This window comes from Drosophila mauritiana, chromosome 3R (assembly GCF_004382145.1).
Source record: "Drosophila mauritiana strain mau12 chromosome 3R, ASM438214v1, whole genome shotgun sequence".
Classification (NCBI taxonomy): Eukaryota; Metazoa; Arthropoda; class Insecta; order Diptera; family Drosophilidae; genus Drosophila; species Drosophila mauritiana.
Genome location: NC_046670.1, coordinates 25,154,951 through 25,175,126, shown reverse-complemented (window position 1 = coordinate 25,175,126; position 20,176 = coordinate 25,154,951). Strand labels below are relative to the sequence as shown.

The 20,176-nt window shown below is 43.8% G+C and overlaps 1 protein-coding gene across 2 annotated transcripts; it reads left to right on the top strand.

The window, feature by feature from the left end:
- Positions 1-215: 215 nt before the first annotated feature.
- Positions 216-17,394, top strand: LOC117145492 (la-related protein 1). 2 transcript variants are annotated; one of them, XM_033311169.1, is made up of 7 exons: positions 216-656; positions 1,958-2,956; positions 10,439-10,745; positions 11,387-11,454; positions 11,621-12,621; positions 12,784-14,897; positions 14,980-17,394. In XM_033311169.1, the coding sequence occupies exons 2-7, from the start codon at positions 2,147-2,149 to the stop codon at positions 15,705-15,707; spliced, it is 5,028 nt and encodes a 1,675-aa protein (XP_033167060.1). In that variant the 5' UTR covers positions 216-656; positions 1,958-2,146; the 3' UTR covers positions 15,708-17,394. The 2 variants fall into 2 exon arrangements, with proteins under 2 accessions (XP_033167060.1, XP_033167061.1); XM_033311170.1 differs by lacking the exon at positions 216-656 and adding an exon at positions 1,119-1,405.
- The last annotated feature ends 2,782 nt before the right edge of the window (positions 17,395-20,176 follow it).

Here is a 20,176-nt window from a genome sequence, read left to right as displayed (position 1 = left end):
AATCAAGTGGTAAATGGCAAAAATAAGTTTGTTCTTGAAAAGTAAGTTTTTCTGGAAGGAATTCCAAAATCATATTTAAAAACAACAATAAATAACTGAAATCAGTTACGCGCCGATTGGGCCATCTCTGGTAACCGTAGCTATCACATCATCCGATAACTATCGCAACGCAACGCAAACGAATTGGACAACAACCCTGCTCTTTTTCTTTTGGACCCGTAGAACCACATGTCTGGTAACCGATTTTAATTTTCGTTTCGGCGGTATAATGCTCCAATTAATTGACTAATTGCGGTTAATTGACAAGACCAGTGAACGTCGCAAGTACGGTGCAACCAAGAACGCAGCGAGTGTGTGTGCAATTGCGAAAAATCCGATAAATAATATTCGTAACGTTCTGCCCAGCAGCGCGTGAGTGAGTGCGAGCGAGAGGCAGTGATTCGAGCAGCGTAGTGGTGCGAAAGTGTGTGTGCAAGGAAACCCGCAAAAGCAAAGCAACAATAACAACACACGCACGCACGCACACACACACTCGTACGTATTCACACGCGGAGCGGAAAGTGCGTAGTGAGCATACGAAACGTATGTACGTACGAAACAAGAAGTGGGAGAGATAGCGGAATAAAATACAATTCTTGTTTCCATTTCAATCTCTGGTGCGTATTCAAATCAAATGAACCTTTGCTTGTGTATGTGTGTGTGACCGCGTGCATCGTTTTGAAATTCGAGGCGAACTGCAGTCGAAATCAGCTGTTTTGAAAGCCCCGACCAGGGCGGCACTAACAACAATGCAGGCCGTTAGCCGAGTGCATTGGATATTGCATAATATTGGGTGAAGCGAAAACAGGGCTATTGTGGCAGGCCACAGGGTATAATCGAACCAAATCGTAGCTATAAGCGCAGTTTATTTTATCTGCATCTTGAATTCGCTTCGATTTCCTGTCGTATTACCAGTTACGTTCAACGCCATGCCATTACGTTGTACTCCAGTTTGGCAAGTGGACAGCACGCTTTGCGGCAGCCCTGGTCGCTTAGCGTTGTGTTGCTGCTTCCTCTTCCTCTTGTGTGGGGCAAAAATCTAACCTCACTTCTTCTTCTTCTTTGGAACACTGCTGTGTGTGGCTGCTGCATAATAATATAATACCTCTCGATTCACGATTGGTCGTGCCTCGCAACGGATTTTCTCCGCTCGCCCAAACTACAGTATATAATCGTGCAAAATCCGTGGCAGTAAATTCAATTCGCCGAGCAGCGTGACATCTGAGGAAAATCGAGAAAACGGCCGATGGGAGAGGCTTTTCCGATGGCCAGTTCCTAAAAAATCACCGCACTCCTCGGGAGGCTCTTCTGCAGTCCCACAAAAATAGTAATCCCCATTGCGAAATCCCCAAGTTCAAAGTGCAGTGTATGTGTGTGTGCTGTAATAGTTGCATTAAGTAAAGATGTAAATATTATTGCAGGAGGGCGAACTTGAGATTAATCGCCGTAATTGAGCAACTAACACCTCGAGTTCGCCCAACTCGCAATCTTGTTGGAAAATCCTAGTAAGCACAGTAAAGCTGGGCTTAGATGGACAATCTTTAGTTCTTGTAAAGAGGTTTAAGTTTCTGTTTCATAAAAACTGCGTTTTAATCTTTGCGTTGCTTACTTTCAAAAGTATATTTTTCTACAGCTAATAAGACCGTTTAAGTTCGAGATTTTGACTTGAATTTTTTAGTTCCCTTAAAAGTTTAATTTAATGCAAATTATTATACAAATTGCATTAGTATTGACCTCAGAATTGCCCTGAATAGTTCTATATGTTAATGACCCAAAACAGTCAAGCTTAGCTATAGTAACATTGCGTGGAAAAGTTATAAAATGACGTAATTGTAGTATTTGGCCTGGATTTTCCTCTTGTTTTCTAACTTACTAACAGGCCTGCAAAATCTAATCCTTCTATTCCCAACCATTTCAGTTTGGAAGCCTATCTCTGGAGCCACCACATCCCGTTGAGCAGGCAAGGAAGCAGCCAAGAGTTTCCCCAACCCGACAACGAGGATTAGCCGCTGACGAAGCCGGAGCAGGAGCAGCGAGTGTGCTGCCCACTCTGGAGAGGAAACCGGAGTCGAAGAAACCGCAGGAGTAGCAGCCGCAACTGAGGAGCATGTCCAGCAAGGAGGAGACGCCGTCCGCGGGTGGTGCCGCTCCTGTGGCCACTGTCGCCGCCTCAGGCAGCGCCACCACTTCCTACGCCAATGTGGTGCAGAACCTGGAGACCAAGAAGTCCGGCGCCAGCAGCACCACCACGACCACCGCCAGAGCCACCGTGGACAACAAAGAGAACCAGCCCAATCTGAAGAGCTTCAAGTCGTGGAGCGAGGAAGCCGCTGCCGCCGAGGCAGCCGGCGAAGCGCCAAGTGCCGGCAGCATTAGCCTGGCCCAGACGGGTGAGAAGCGTGCCGCCGCCTCTGGTGGAGATAACACCGCCGAGAACTCTTCGGAATTGGATGACAACAACGACTTCGTGCCGGTACTATCGCATCATCGTCGCGATCGCAAAAAGGCGCGCAAGGAGAAGCCGCGCGATCAGCCGCCGGCCGGAGGACGTGGCGATGGTCAGAAACCCCAGCAGGCTGGTGGCCGCCGCATCACCGGATCCTCCGACACCGAACGCAAGCCAGTGCGCCCACGTGCTTCGCGTGGCGGTAGTCCCCGCAAATCGGCAGCCGGAGCAGCTGGCGCCGCCGGATCCAATGCTGGAGCTGTGTCCTCCGCCGCTCCCGGTGGACCGAAAGTACACAAGGATCGCAAGGATACCTCGCCCAGCGCCAGCATCGAGGGAGCCGGCAGCAGCGGCAACGAGGCCAAGTCCGCCGACGGGGATCAGCAGGCGGGCGAAAAGGGCGCCGCTGGAGCAGCTCCGCCGCCCAAGCGATTCATTGCCGCCCCACCGCCCAAGGTCAACGCATGGAAGGTGAGTAATCAAGTGATTGATCTTTAAGTTATTGATTGTATTTGGGGGTATCTTAAATGATTGTTTCATTAGAATAGGAGTTCATCAGAGTTATTCATACATTGATTAGTGTTCTTTGGAGTCTTCTAATTGGAAATCCTAATATATTCAGATAGCCAGAAGATTTAGAAGTGCACCGGAATAGAATTAGGCACAAACATTTGGAAATGCTAATGAAAAGCTCTGCTAAAACGAAACCTACTCAAAAGTCAATGCAAATATGCCTTAAACTAATATCTAAGTACATTTTTTATGAGTTCTCCGAAGTGGAAATTGTAATGATGTGGGCGGTTCATAGAAAAGTTGAGATAATACTAAGAAAATCTCGATAAGCAGCGCTTCAATATGAAGAGTATTGTGAAGAGTGTGAAATCGTGAAGAATGCGATATGAAACAGTACAAATATAGTAAGCGAGTATCCACTGTACATGCCGATAAGGCAGTTTTTTAGGAAACCCCCCTCAAATTGAAGTTCATATTCTTTTTTGTTACTCGTTTTTCGGCTTCACCTTCATTTTGTTGTATCCAAATTGCGTCGTAAAAATGATGGAAAAACATGTCCATGCATGTGTGGCCACTGTGCTGGTTGTGCGTGCGTGTGTGTGTGTGGTTGTTGGTAAACAAATGTGCGTGGAATGGCGGAGGAGAAGAGAGGGAGCAAAGCAGGGCGGCCAATAAAGCAGAGTGCGAGGCGCAGCAACAACAAGCACACGCGGTGCAGTGGAAACACGTTTTCCGCTTTTTGTTGTGGTTTTTCATGCCCTTATCACCGTTATGCGAATGCATCGTAAACCGAAAAACCGATTACGATTGCAAAATTGTATCTCACAGATACACAACTGCAGGTTGCATAATGTCTGGCAAGCAGTTTGTCATCAAAAACAAAACAAAATCGAGGGAAACAAACACACAATTGTGTTTATTTTCTATTTATTCTTGGCTGTTTCTTATTACGCAATGTCAGCGCGAATTGCCGGCGGTATTTCTGCCGTTTGTTTTCTGCTTGCCTTTCTAAAAAAAAGGTTTTCTTTTTGGCAAAAACAAAAGCATGCTCGCTTAGCTTTGGTACAGTGAAGCCCCCAAAGCACGAACACACTTCAATAATGTGGGTTCTTAACAATTTCAAAAATACATATTTTTTGGCCAGACTGTAAGATAATTTTAATAATCCATTAGGTAGCAGGTGTTATTCATTTGTTTGTTGCTATGGTGAAGCCGAAATCTTAATTTCTTGTTTTTATCATTTGTTTTGTTTCTATTCTCCTTGTGTATCTATAATGGCACATCTGTTTTGGTGTCGCAACGAACGAGAGAAAAAGTTAAATATTTCCCAACTAAAAATAAATGTCAAGGTCAGCCGCTTGTCGTTTATCTATTTCATCAGGCGACGGCCTCCTCCCAGCGCCCACCACAAACTACCCGCCCCCCGCAAACATGACGAAAGCGTGCGCAAAAGGGAGAGCCAAATAAACAGAGGGCGAAAGCAGAAATAGGCACGCAAACACACAGCGAAAAGCAAAAAGGTGTGGCTAATTTTCTTTCTGTGGAAAAGGCTGAAAGCCAAAAGTTTACACGTCCATAAAAGTTGATAACTGAACTAAGTTGTCGTCAAGCGTCAGTTCGAAATTCGCTCTGCTTTCGAAAGCGTTTTGAGCCACTTGAAATGGATATGCAAATATCTCGCTCACTTTTGACATTTTCGACTCATGCCAATCGCTCAAATCCGGAAGTTAGGACCTGAAATTAGGCTAATAGGAATTAGAAGAATATTTACTTTGAGAATAGATAGTAACTTGTAATAAGTTTAAACTTAGTTGAATCTAGTTCGCTAATTGTTGTGTCATTAGTAGTGTGTTTATAATGATAATTGCTCAGCCAGAAGCGAATTATACATTCCTGACACCAAATTCGATTTAAACAACTCGTGTGCATATCGTTGTGAAATTAAACTCGGAATAAATCACATTTGCCAAGCGTTGGAGAGCAGCAATTCAAATTGTTGTTTCCGTTTATTTTTCCACGCCAGTTGCCGTTGACGTGTGTTCTGGAAGAGTTCGCAGCTGGGAAAACTTGTCGAACTCCCACTATTTTTCCTCATTTCTTAATTTTCAATATTAGAAAGTGCGATCGGAACGAGAAATAGGCTACTCAAAAGATTGAAACGTAAACAGCTGAAACGGCACGTGTTACCGAACTCACCACGTGGTGGACTCGTCGTTTCGTTACTGTTGCGAGGCGGTTAAGAAGAACAACTAATCAAAATTAGAATAATGTACACACATACAGCTGGAAGGCTGGAAATCGCGTGTGCCGCCGACGTGGAAGCTAAAACTCGATATACTTGTTGATTTTTCGACGCCCTGATTATCGCGCTCTCACTTGCTTGCACTAACGTTGCGAGCGCTACGTAACGTAGGGCTACGTAGAGAGTGATAAGAAACCGCACGCTCCCTCTCTCTCTCTCTCTCTCTCTCTCTCTCTCTCTCTCTCTTTCTTCGGCGGAACAAAACAAAAAGGAATAATGAACATGAAAACGAAAGTAAATATGCAATCATCTTAACAACTTAATTAAAAGACAGAACAGTATCAAATTTAGAAACAAAATGTGTCACGCAGTACAGTGAATAATATATATTTTAAAAAATAATTGGGAATAGCTGGGAATCGCTTTCAATTTATTATTTCCACAACCGCCACCATTCACCCTGTAATTCTAAGCCCATTATAAAAGTCAATGATCACCGATATTTGCATTGTTGTTATTGTTGACAGCCATTGCGATTCAATGTTCTATTTTTAGGCATTCGGTTGCAACCGGAGATTAATAACATTAATTTGCCTCAATTACGCTGACGTTTCATTGTGGGTTATATCTTGTTTTGCCCATTTTTTTGTCGGATATCGCGTTGCAGTATTATTCGAATTTCAAACTGAAGCGCTATGTGAATTTCAGGCTTCATAATAAGCCTCTTATCAGAGTATCAAATTAGCTGAAAATCCCAATGTACAATCACAACCGTATTCATTTTCCATTATTTCCCCGGTTGCTGTCATCTTTGTTGTTGATATCGATGGATACATACAGTATTTGCCTTCATAATCAGTTTTTATTCGTTCCTTTTTATCTTCAAGAGGAATACGTGCACTTCCTAGTTCTTTGTGCTTGCGATCAAGATTTTTCCCTTGTTGTCAAGAGAAAATTGCAAAATATTTACTTATAAATGCACTTTGCAGTATAGATGCACATGTGCTAATTTAATTTAAATTTATAAGATAATTTTATCTGCACATAACCGGCATTTCCCCAGGCCAACTACAATGCTATTGTTGAATAACCAGTACAAATCAAAGAAGTAATTTGATTTCTCGACACTTTTATAATTCCTATCCAATACCTTCTTGTATTGTTCAAATATTATTTAATCAAATGAAGTACTGCCAATATCTCGCCAATTTTAAGATTAGATGTTGTACTTCAAATTGTATTGGATAACCTTTGGTCGTACATTAAGTAATGCACACTTTTCATTTATGGCTTTAATCTCTTGTTTATATTGTCACTTCTTTATCATTTATCTACCTGTTGATTCTTGAGTAATTATTTGCATTTTAAAAGCTGACCCACTAATTATTTGCGCAACAATTTCAAGCCTTCGCAGTTTCTAGAAGCCACAATATTGAAAGTAGAGTTAAGGTCACAGCGCAAACTGTTTTCGAATCGCTTTATATGTAAGTTCCATTCAGTTACTCAAACTGCTGATAGAAGTAATCTATGGGATTTACTCAGTATAATGTATTTAGACGATGCTGATACGCGACTGATTATAAAACCATGAGGTGATGGAGACTACCTCAAATATTTATTCGGAAATTATAGAAAACCCTAGGGGCGGCATCTGTTTTACTTTCACAAATAATTGTGGAATATAGAATTTAAACATGATACTTGTGCATATTTGTTCTTGCCTTGTTTACCGCCCCGTGGGGACCTCGATAAGACGTATGTATGTATGTATGTATGTTCCTAAGCCTGCTACGCATTAAGTAAAGTTGCTCGACTCGCTCGAACGTAAACAACTTTTCGCGCACACCCCCTATAAACTTATCATCGGTGTTTGTGCGGCGATGAGTGTCGATGGAGTTCGTCGCCTCGGAGCCCAACTATTCTACTCAACTCTCTTCACAGTCAATCGCCTGCTAGTTTAATCGCTTAATTTAATCACGAATGGAACTATAAATAGAAAAATAAGAGTGAATAGTAGTCATTAAACTGTTTGCGTTCAAAGCTGGACGGCCTTTTTCGTACCCATCAGTTGAAGGGTATGCTATAGTTGTAAGCTAGAATGTGACTTATTTTTTTTGTATCTTGTAGCTGTTAAATTTCAATAAATCAATTCTTATGCCAGTGGTTTTGAGCAGAATGTGGTTCTATAACACCTGAGTATCTTTTAGTCTGCATAGTACCTCTAGATTTCAGCACTATCAGTTTTCTTCGAGTATTGGTAAATTTATTACTATTCATGTAAGCTGAGCTGATTGTCGGCACTTGTTCTCCATATGAACACTTTTTTCCATATTTTTGCCAGCCACTCGATTGGCTGAGCACGTTTTCTGGTTTTATTTTCGATTTTTTTTTACAATATTTTTACATAATGTCTTGCGGCCGGCATTATTGACTGGTTTTCGCATTCTGCTCGTACTTTTTAATTTGCTAAGACGCAGAAAGACCGACTCGTAACCTCAAAAAGGGGTATATGTACATATATGTATGTATATACTGTATCTCAGCCCCGATCCCGCCTGCACTATAACCTCAAACTGATTGCGAGCCATTCGACTGTTGACTTAGAGAACGAGAATCGCTGAATGTGGGTCTTTTTGCACGTTTGCCCGGCTCTCGGTCATTGTTTGGAATTATTTTTACTTCTCTTTGTCGTGTTTTGTGCGATTTCAGTTGCTGCTATCGTGCCAGACCGATTCTAATGCCATTTAAATAGCAATTTTGCACTGCAGGCGCCTCAGTTGTCTTTCAGCGATCGCCCGATGTAGTGCACTTACGCAGATCCCAGAGATATACAAGCAAACATAGTATTCTTTAAAAGTGGTGTTTTCTTAATGACTGAAAAACTGAAAAACATTGGATACTTGAAGCTCTTTTTATAGGCAAGTTCAAGTTTGTAGTGCTGTATGCAAGTGAATTAATGACACAATTCTTTATGAATCACTTGTACACTGACGTTCATTTCGATCGGTTTTTATACTATGATTGACCTTGAACCACCCATCCTAATGAATGTCTAATCTCTGCTTGAAAAAGCTTACCTATGTGTATTATAGTATTCGAAATTGAATGACAAACACCCATGTACGTCAGCAATTATGTGGGGGTTCAAAATGTTCGAAAGTGATAAGAGCCATACTTGTGTAAATATAGAATTGGAAACATGTGCTTGACAAGTGGCACATCTTGAGTTTGTGGGAAAGTGATTCTTATAGGTACGCATAATGGAAAATTTCAAATAGTTATCGTGACTCATAGGAAAGTCCTTTCTCTGCGCAAAATGACAAGTCCTTGTGACTCATGACCCTGCAATTGGGCGGAGTCATGGTTTTATGCGTAGTTTTCCTATTCGAAATGAATGTTCTTTGCAATTGCGAATTGCTTATTGGCACACATCATGAATTTATCCTTGGCAATTCTGATGAATACGTGATCAATTGCATGGAAAGTGTTTAAATATTTTTAGCATAAGCATGACACATCGGTTACACTAAAAGAAAATGTTTTAATTATTTATAAGTTAAGGTAGGGGCTGGGAAAATAATAATTATATCAATAACGATAGCGTTTATTATGAACACACCTTCAAGGAGAGTAATTTTCAATGTTATTTTATAGGAAGCCATTAAGGTGTTGTGATATTTGGGTTGATAATGATTTAAGGTCAGAACTATATAACATAACACCATACAACATAAGCCCTGTTTTTCAATTTCTGTTGTCACTTCAGAAGAAAATTTACAAATTTATCTTTTTTGTGCACTTTTATCTGTGTGTAATATTTTTTATGGGACTATTTAAGCATCTCCACGATTTTCTCTCTCTCTTCTTAATCCACTCTCTTTGTTTTGAAGTTTTTCCGCCACGTTTCTCCATTTTCGGCTCTCCTTCGGATGGCCTACGTGCCGAAAATCACATGTTGTTTTGTTGTGCCTCTTTTTATGCTCCGTTATTGTTACATCGTGCGCGAGCGAGATAGCAAATGTTTGTGTTTTTAATTGTACGTCTTTTGTTTGTTGAAAGATATGCGTATCACCTGTTTTCGCCCTATGATCGATTCGTTGTGGGTGTGTGAACTTTAAATCGGATCAAAACAACATTTGTAGAAAATGCGTACAAAAACAAAACGATAAAACAAGCGCACGTACGCACACTGAGCGAAAACCTGTATCCATCGCATACACATTAAGATACAGATACAGGGTGCCCTGCGCTCACGCTCTCGCCGGTAAAACTCTCCGCGTCCTCCTCTCTCACGCATCTATGAACCGGCGCATCGGCTGTTTTCTGTTTTGTTTTTGTTTTGAATCTGAGGCCACAGTGGGGCTTCTTCGGGTGGAAGTTATATCTTATGTGAACAGTAAAGCTTTTGAACTAGAAGTCAAGTCTGGTCCGAAAAGAAAGCTGAAAAAAACACTTCTTCGGTTCGCATTTAAATAAAGAGCGACAGTCGAGGCTTCACTGTGTCTTTCTTTTATGTTGCGTTGTAAAACCAGTTGTTGTTATGCCCTCGCCTCTGCCTTTGTTGTTGTGCCATCGTCTTCGTCGTTTTTGCTCACGTAGTCAACGCGTGGACAGCGAAAAGTTGATGAAGAGAGCGGGAGCCAAAGAGAGCGGGAGAGGAAGAAAGGGCAGAGGCGGATGAGCGAAACAGAGGCGGAGGCATATTCGAATCAAAAAACTGTCGCTATCGCACAGAACTCATCCAACGTTTCGAGAGAACGGACGTACCAGTTCTTCTGGACTAGCAAGCAATTGTATAAACAAAAAAAGTAGTGCCAGCAACAACAACAACTGTGCCAATTGCTAGTTTAGCAAAGGTGTTGTATGGAAGGCAAAACAAACAAAGATAAGCGAAAAACCCGCAGTGACAACTGATTAGAAGTGAACCAAGGCAAGGCGACGAAAAGTTCTTGCACAAAAACGAGGTAATTTTCCAGTGGCCAGATCGAGAAATTAGCCGCTCTCCAAATTGCATACATATATACGCTATAGAAGTGGATATAGAAGTTAGCCACCCTCGTCGCGAACTTAATCTGGGTTAGGGGCACTGCGCATAGGGAGTGGAGCTGGAGTTGCATTGATTTTTACCCGTTTTTCGGGGCTACCGACTGTGCGAAATGTAACTCACATTCTTGAATTCCATTCTGCTACTTCAACAGATATCGGCCAAACAATCCGGCAGCCCAAAGGCAGGAACTTCTCCATTGGACAAACGTGTTTTGCAGCCAAAGGCACAGCAGCAGCAGCAAACTAAACAAACTGCCAGCCAAAACAACAACGCACAGAACACCGCCAGCAACAAAAAGACACAGCAGCAACAACAACCTCAACAGGGAGCAACAACAACCACACAGACAACAACAGCAGCAGCAACCGCAGCAGTAGCAAGCACATCAGCAGCAGCAGAAACATCATCCGCAGCAGCAGTAGCAGCGGCAACAACTGAAACCGCAACAACAACCACTGGTGAGTGCCACTTGGAGGATGGAAAATTTTCCATACTTAACTCAATTGATCTGAAGTGAACTGGGGAAAAGAGACTATGACAGCTAGTTGTGAGCCAAAAAACTAAGTGGTTGTATGTTTACATGCAATAATTTATGAGTAGCAATCTATTTTTATTATGCTGTTTTTCATAAAATATTAAAACGATGCGAATAGCTCGATAGTTCAGCAACCTCAAAGAATCTCAACCATATCATCACATAATCATAGGGCAAGATTATTAAGATTTAGCACAATGTTCTCTATCTAGTTGCGTGTCAAGGCAATGCTTAGAAATAAAATAGATTTGTGTATTTCTGTAAATTCGTATATATTTATATATACGTATATATTATCTACCCCCTGCGGAGTTGTTTTGATGCAAGAGACGGGCGAGAGAACCTGGACCCGACCACCATCACCATGTGACTGCTCTGGTTCACGTTCTCTGCCGCACTTGCTCACGTGTCTCCCGCTCTCTGGCACTCCGACTCTCTCTGTTGACCCGATGCTCCGAGAGAAGGTGCCAGTTTGTGGCGACGCATATGGCCTGATTTCTTATTTTTAAAACACTGTTCTTGTACTACGATATACTCAGCCCAGAACTGCTTGTTTCATTACAGTTGATGCCAGCCAGTCGGATGCTCTTGCCAAAGTCGTGGTAAAGGACAAAAAGAAGGTCAATCAAAAGGTGGGTATACAAGTCTAGACAACAAGATGGTATATTACCATGTTTCAAGTAAATATATCATTGAAATAAGCGTCATGCATTTCAATGGGACCTCTTTGATATGGTCTTTGCATTTGTAACGTGCCCATACCTACCATATTCTAAACAGCGAATGCATCTCTTTCAGGCCAGCGACTTTAGCAACGTTGGTGACTGGCCGACGCTAATTGGCGGAACTTCTGGCAGTGGCAAAGCCACCAGCAACGAACCCAAGCGCAACCCAACGAAAAAACAGCAGTCAGCCAAAACAGCAGCCGCAGTAGCAGCCAGCAGCAATACCACTTCAAGTGAAGTTGCCACAGAGTCTAACGTCGCAGGCACAACCAGCAGCAGCAACAGCAATCCTAGCAGCAGCAGCACCACCACAAACACCACTACCAACAGCCAAGCCACAACTGCACCTGTTGCCAGCACGAGTCATGATGCCAAAGCCCAGCGAGACGCTGAGCCAGCGGCCAATTCTGCTGCAGGAGCTACTAGCACCGCTGCCGGGCCTGCCCTCACCAAGAAGCTACCCAAGCACAAGTGGCGTCCGCTGCCCATCGATCTGGCTAAGTCCAGTCGCCCCAAGCCGATTGGCGGCCGACCAAATCGGCGCTTCAGCGACGATATTGCCGACCAGCGCCGTCCGCCGCGCGTCTACTACGAACGTCAGCCCGGTGCTGGAGGAGCGGGAGTCGAGTCGCGGCATCCACACGCTGGCCGGCATCCGTACGGGTCACGCCCAGCGACTGCTACGTCCGAGCGCGTGGATTCCTGGCGTAGCAGCAGCAGCACCACCACCGCAGCGTTCGATGAGCAGCGCTCTGGAGCAGCGGGTGGTGCCGGGGCAGCGGGAGCGGGAGTTGGTTCAGCCACGCGCGGGCCGCGTCGCTACCGGACGCCGTACCGTGGCGGGCGGCAAGGCCGGGGCGGATTCTCCCGACAGGGACCAGGTCGCCCGACTCATCGCATACCACGCCATCTGCTAGCTTCGGGCGAGTATGCTAACTATCTCCCGGCGGACGCCGCCGGCGCCGACTCGCAGTCCTCGTATGTGCTCATGGGCACCCACTATTTTGGCAACGTGCCCGCCGCCTACATCGAATTGGACGCTAACAGCATCAAGGAGGCCATCAAGAAGCAAGTGTAAGTACATATCGATACATTTCGCCTAATGCCTTTTGCTAGATAAATATATATTATATATGTATATTCAAAAATATAAACTCTGCAGCTAAAGGCATTACATCCGTTGTTACTAAGAATCTCTTTGTTGACTTCCAAACTATCTCCATTTGCCCCCCATAGTGAATACTATTTCAGCGTCGATAATCTTACCGGCGACTTCTTTTTGCGCCGCAAAATGGACCCCGAGGGCTATATCCCAGTTACTCTGATCGCCTCGTTCCATCGCGTTCTCGCACTGACCACCGATGTGGCTGTGATCGTAAACGCCATTAAGGAATCGGATAAACTGGAGCTCTTTGAGGGCTACAAGGTGCGCACCAAGACGACACCGACCACCTGGCCCATCACGGAAGTGCCGGAGGTCACCGAAGGGGAACAGAAGGCTATCGGCATACTGGAGCAGGATCAGTTGGAGCAGAATGATGGTCAAGAGAAGCTGGAGGAGGAGACTGAGGCGGATTCCCCGCCGCCCATTCTCACATCGGCCATGGCCACAAAGCCGCTGAACACCATTCCGCCACCGCCGGTGCCGCGAAACCCCCAAAATTTGGTGCCCAAAATGTTGCAGGATAAGCAACAGTCGAGATCCTCGACTATTGCGGCTCTAAACTCTGTGAATGCGATCAGTGCGCTGACCCAGCAAGTGGAGGGTGGTGCCGCTGAACTGGCTGGACATTTGAGTGGACTGGCTGAGAGTGTAAAGCCCAAGTCGACATCGACGCCGGACAAGAGAAGTGCTGCTTCAGCGGGCAATGGAGCTGGGTCAGCAGCTGCTTTGGTGGCGGAGCCGGAGGGCATGTGGAAAGAGGTAAAGAGACGCTCCAAAACAAATGCTATCAAAGAAAACGCTACTACACCACCACAACAACAACAGCCACCGCTTTCACAAACGCTCAACAACAATAACGATAATGTCAAAACGAACAACACCTCGTCCAAGTCCAAGTCCTCGTCCAACAACGCCCCATCCAACGCCTCATCATCAGCCACTGTGTGTGTAACCACGAACAATGCTTCCTCAGCCACCAAAGCAACCACCAAAACCACAACCACCTCCACCGCCACTACCACCACGAACAACAACATTAAATCTGGCAATGCTGCTTACTCCAAAACCCACTCCAAATCCTCATCCAAAACAGCTGCTCCGCCATCCGCTCAGTGCCATGCCGAAAAGGAAGAACTAGACTTCCAGTTTGATGAGGAGCTAATGGACCCCCTACCCCCTGGAACCGGACGCATCAACAACTTCACCGAAAACTTCTCCGACGACGATGAATCAGACTACGAGTTTGCCGATCGTGACATTAACAAGCTGCTGATTGTGGCCCAAGTGGGTCGCGCACCCAAACACGAGGGCTACGACCGCACCGCCGACTTTACGTCGCGCACAAAAATCACCCAGGATCTGGAGAACATCATCAACGATGGACTGGTCAACTACGAAGAGGATCTGTGGACCACCACCAATGTGGTTGCCGATTACAAGACTGTCAATGTGATTTCCCAGGCGGACTTCGAAAAACTGGCCGGTGGTCGAAACAAATCGGTGTTACCGCCGCAGGTGGTGCCACCACCGCCACCATTTGAGGAAGATCTTGATGAAACCCTTGTGGGTGACACCACACTCAACTCCACGCTGAACAACACTCTCAAGTCCCGACGTGCCCGCTTCTATGCTGCTCCCAACTCGCACTCGATTGATCCCCGAACGCCAAGAAAGAGGAAACTCCGTCACACCGCCAATCCGCCAGTGGAGGCCCACGTCGGTTGGCTGCTTGACACTGTGGAGCATCGTCCTCGCACCACCTCGATGGGTTCCTCGGCGGGCACATCGCCCACCGCCTCGTCGTACGGATCGTTCGGATCGTCGGTGCCACAGTCGCTGCCCGTATTCCAGCATCCATCACATGCTCTTCTCAAGGAGAACAACTTCACCCAACAGGCCTACCACAAGTACCATTCGCGCTGCCTCAAGGAGCGACGGCGTTTGGGCTACGGTCAGTCGCAGGAGATGAACACCCTGTACCGCTTCTGGTCGTTCTTCCTGCGCGAGAACTTCAACAAGAGCATGTACAACGAGTTCCGATCGTTGGCGCTGGAGGATGCCGGCAATGGTTTCCGCTACGGTCTTGAATGCCTCTTCCGGTTCTTCTCGTACGGCTTGGAGAAGAAGTTCAGACCGAATGTCTATCAGGATTTCCAGGACGAGACGGTTGCCGATTATGAAACAGGTAAGAATTTGTTGGGCAAATATAAAAATTATCATAACATGTAACATTGAACATTTTTACTAATATTAAACATTTTCACCAGGTCAACTGTACGGCCTCGAGAAGTTCTGGGCTTTCCTAAAATACTACAAGAATGGTGAGAAGTTGGAGGTGCAGCCCAAGCTGGCCGAGTACCTGAAGAGCTTCAAGAACATTGAGGACTTCCGCGTGGTGGAGCCGGAGATCAACGAGATGCTACAAGGAGTGGGCAGCCTGAATCCAGGCCGCCAGCTCAACCGCCACCGCAGTGTGTCGGAGAGCGATGGCACAGCTGTAATTGCGGCCGGCGGTCGTCGCCTAAACACGACCATCACCAACCGCAGCGACTACGTGGGCAGGTTGATGCAGCAACAGCACCAACAACAGCAGCAGCAGCAGCAGCATCACCAGTATCAGCAGGGATACGGCGGCTACAATCAGCAGCAAAATCGCAGGCGCACAGGCTCCTTCGGCAGCAGCACAGTGCGCATTCGCAGCGGCTCCCTGGGCAACAAGCCGCAGGTGGCCAATCGCAATCAGGGATCGCAGCACGAGTTGCGACGCGGCGGCAGCAATTCTGGCCTGGCGCCACACAAGCGACAGCAGCAGCAGCAACAGAAGCCGAAGCCAGGAGCAGGATCACAGACAGGCTCAGCACGTGCCACCACATCAGCGGCAGCTACAGCAGCAGCAGCAGCAGCCGCATCAGCAGCAACATCAACAGCGGCGGGAACGGCCGCAGCGACACCAGCGGTAACGGTATCATCGGGGTCGTCGTCGTCGCAGAAGTAGTTACAAGATAATGCAGAGACACTTTTTGGATTAGGTTTAAGTTAATAGCTACCACTTAGTTTTCTGGGGGCCCTCGCATTTGATGGCTCCACACTCTTTTGTTTATTCATTCTTATTATTCTTTTGTAGTATTCAAGTCAAGCGTAAAGTGGGAAGAGTCGTTAGCGTTTAGCATAATTAAGTGAAATTTTTGAAATTTGTTTATTGCAATTTGCCTAGCGCTCGTTGGTTTAGTAGTTACGATTCTAAATGTTTGTTTCTCGCATACCCTCGACAAAAAACTAAAACAATGGTTGCTTACGAAATGCTCAATGCTCACACAAAACACACACACACCAATTACACACAGCGGGGTCTGTCTGCTTTGTACCAGTGCCAACCAGCCATGATCTTGGAAAATAACGAAACGATTGCCCTTATTTTTTTTTGTTCTGTTGATTATTCTCCTTATTTTTTATGCGATGCAAAAATCAAGGCAAAGATTTTCCTACTTAGAGCAGCGTTAATAGTTGACGTAATGCCATGAACTGTTGTACTATACGATTAAAGTTAAAGCTAATAACCATAACCATAACGATAACGACATAACCTATGCAAATATTACCTAACGAAAACTGAAAACCAATCAATCGAAATTGATACGCAAGCAACAACAAAAACCAAATGATCTTAATGCAAATAAATTTTGTAAATTACAAAAGAAAATATATATAAATACATATATAACATATATAACTTTATATGCAAAGGTACACTGAAGCCATGAAAACGCGTACATAAGAATATGATTACTAACTATAATTATGATTATTTTTTGTGTGTGTGACCTTAGCGCAAATGTAAAACGTATTTGTTTAAGAGGCAGCGAGATCTTGTAATCCTTAAACCCAATTGAGGCAAGCGGGGCTCAAGTGCCAGCGAATTTTAGTTATTTAAGCATTTACCACAAGCCAGTCCAGCGCAATCGCCAGCGGAGTAGAAATAGGAATCCGACTTGGACTCGGGTCCACCATTGCTTTCCCTGTCGCACTGCACTGCCCCCAGTCTATATCAATCCAATCTATCGAAATAGTTAACCCCGAAAACCTCAGTACCCCGCCAAGCATTTAGAAGCATGTCAAAACCATTTATTTTTTACCTTTATTTTTGCACTTGTTAACTTTTAATTCGAGAAAGCTACGACTACAGAAAAAATTCGAAAAAAAAAACAAAAAAATTTTAAAATCACACAAAAATTGTCAAGTCCAAAAAAAAAGTTTAAAACTTTAAAAAACGAAAAGGCAAATCATGCAAACGAAAAAAAAGCATTCAGAAATAATGAAGTTTGTTTCGCATAGTGAATAGACCTAAACTTAAACATACGTGAGAAATCAAATCTAAGCTTAATACGGATAACAACTATATATATCTGCATATATCCAAACACATATAGAGAGACTTTAGAGCGCGACGGCGTTTGAAAATACCATAACTAAATAAGGGGCAAACGGTGAAGTTGCAGAAGTTTGCAAAACTCTCTCAAGGTCCTTCAGCTCCTCGATTTTGCTCGCCCATCTAGCCTAAGCAAGCATACACACAACACACACTACAAACCACACAAATTCGAAGAGTGCAAAAAACGTTTCATTAAATATTATTTTGTTATCATTAGATATCTGTAAATATATTTCCCAGCTTCTTTTTAAAATGTCGCCTTATCAATTGATACAATTTTATCCACACATAAACACAATCACAACCACATTGGCCAGACAATTCTGTATCTGTATGAGCTTAACGATCCGATCTATCAATATTATAGATATTACAAAATGAGAGAGATGTCCGATCAGACAAATCAATCGGCTGTTGCGTAATTATACATATGCCACAACTATTTTGTTTTTCACATGAAGTGTTGACTTTAGTTTATGATAACACACAACAAACCACACTTGGATCACTGACTTTTATGTGCACTTTAAGTTTGCAACTTTTATATGAATAATTTAAACTTAACTCTACGAATATGATACAATACACACAGACCTACGAAATGAACATAATGGAAACTCTATTAAAAGTAATTTTGTAAGCTACTTAAATATGAAAAATGCGAGAGGAAAACTAAGCAAAACGAAAGAAATGATTAATGTGAAAAACGTGATAGTTTAAACCATAAAGAGTAATATTTACTACTATTATTATATTAATAATTAATTATACGATGCATATATACATATATATATATGAATATATATGGATATGTATGTGTAAAACGGAAACCACAAAAATTTCTAAACTAACGTGAACAAAAAAAGTAAAAAATTTTTTTAAAATTTCCAACACAAAAAAATGTTAAAAACAATGAGTAGAAAAACTAAAACAAAAAAATGAATAAAAAAAAACTTGAAAAAACCAATATATATTAGTTTGCTGATGTGTGGTAAAGGTGGTCATGACTTACTCTAGCAATTTGACTTGTCTATTTGGTTGGGAAACTTTCAAATTTTTGGACTCGCAGCGCGCCCAATCGATTGACCCCTTGAGTAATTAACCCCTTCGAGTGTGTGTGCCATATTTCACCCGGCGACAAAATGCAGGGGCTTCCACTACGAACATCAGCCCGTGCAGCAGCTGGGATCTCCATCCCCGACACATGTTGTTGGCTTTGGAGAGCATTGGGTGTCACAGATTAACGCCTTACTTGAATTATGGCCTGGCCCCCGGCTCCACAGCAAACTACTCCACCAAATCCGGTCGAGCGCGGGGAAAAATCATGTATAAAACATAAGCGCCACCACACAAAGGCATTCACACTGAAGTTTACTTTACAATTTTATTTTCAATTATTTAGTTTTAGATTTAGTTTTTTTTAATTATATTTGTTTTCTGCTATAACTAAAAGACAATTAATTGTTTATTTTATTTTAATTTAATTTTTTTTTATTTATGTGCTAAAGAATTTTTCGAAGTGCATCGAATGACTGCTTGTGCGGCCTTATGTCGACAAAAGGACAAGACGCAAAGGCACGCAGGACCTGAACCGGAGGACGAAGGACCTAGGACCTGGCACCTAGCACATAGCAGGCGATAGCCTGGCAAGGCGTTTAAAAATTGAAAACCAATTTTGTAGCGATTTAAAACAGACGATTGGAGGGGGTGGAAATGGGGTCCTTTGGAGCGCCACGAAATGAGTGGCGGAGCGGGCCGACAGATGGCGTGTGTGTGCCGGCTGCCGACTGGCAGTGCGACTTTTCGCACCTCAAGCGCAAGTCCTGACCCGACAGAGCTTAGATTGTGTTACCAATATTTATGGCTCAATGGGGATAAGGGCTTTCGGCTGGCGTGACCGCGACCAGGTCTAATCACACGTGACCCCTTCTCGTTGGGCAGGGGCGGGTTCACATATCGCATTCATATCGAAGCTAAATTTAATGGGCGTTTAACGTGTGACTCGCCTTTGAACTTTGTCCGCACTTAGCTCACGCACATGCTTCCGGAGGAAAGTGGGGGCTGGAAAAGTCGGGAGTTTCGGAGTTTGGCTGATTGGAATAGCCGTCAATGTTGCAATTTATTGGCATTTCTAATAACCAGCGACTGCTGCTCCTTTTAACAGAAACTGTAGATATAATATCATAGAATATGTTAAAGGGTTATGGGTTATGGTTTTATCCCTTTAGGAAATCTTTCAATCCCTGCAGTTCTGCCACCGGACACCCCCAAAACCTGTCATAGGTTGTCGCTAACCAGACCCATTCCTGTCCACATGGTGCATCATGATTCAGATTACGCCCACTTTCCACAGGCTGAACAAACACTCGACATGTGGTGGGACAAAAGGGGTGGGGGCACGGGGGTAACCACAGGCATAACAATTTGCACTTTGGCTTAGCGTAATTATTGCCGCGATCCATAAATATAATTTTGAGCTTTCAACAATTTTAATACCGAAATTTTCGCTTTGGTGCGCCGTCTAATTAGTTCGGCCCGGTTGGGGAATTCCGGAATCCGTATTCCGGATCGAGGGGGCGTGGCAGGAGTCGACAAACCTGTGTCAAAATTTTATCACCGCAACAGAAATGGCCGGAACCCGGAATAAAACTGGCATGGCGTGGCCAAAAAATGATCCCAATATTCGAAATAATTAAATAAAATATTTCATAAAATGGTTTCCGGTTGCAGCGTGGCGGCGCGTTCCATCGAAAAACTAATTATATTTTAGGGCTTTCTATCATTGGTGGAACCAACCGAAGCCATTGGCCATTGTAAATACAGTACATGGGCAATAAATATATCAAATTTATAGTCTGGGTATGAATTGCAACTGGTTTTCTATGGCGTTCTTTGAATGTATTGAAAATTAAACACGTACGAAATGTAGCCAACCATTTTTATTTGTCATTCAAATATTTACCTGTGCCGGATTAATATGGGTAATTAATATCTGCATATCTGGTATCAAATATCTATGCTCTGTAAAATATTTT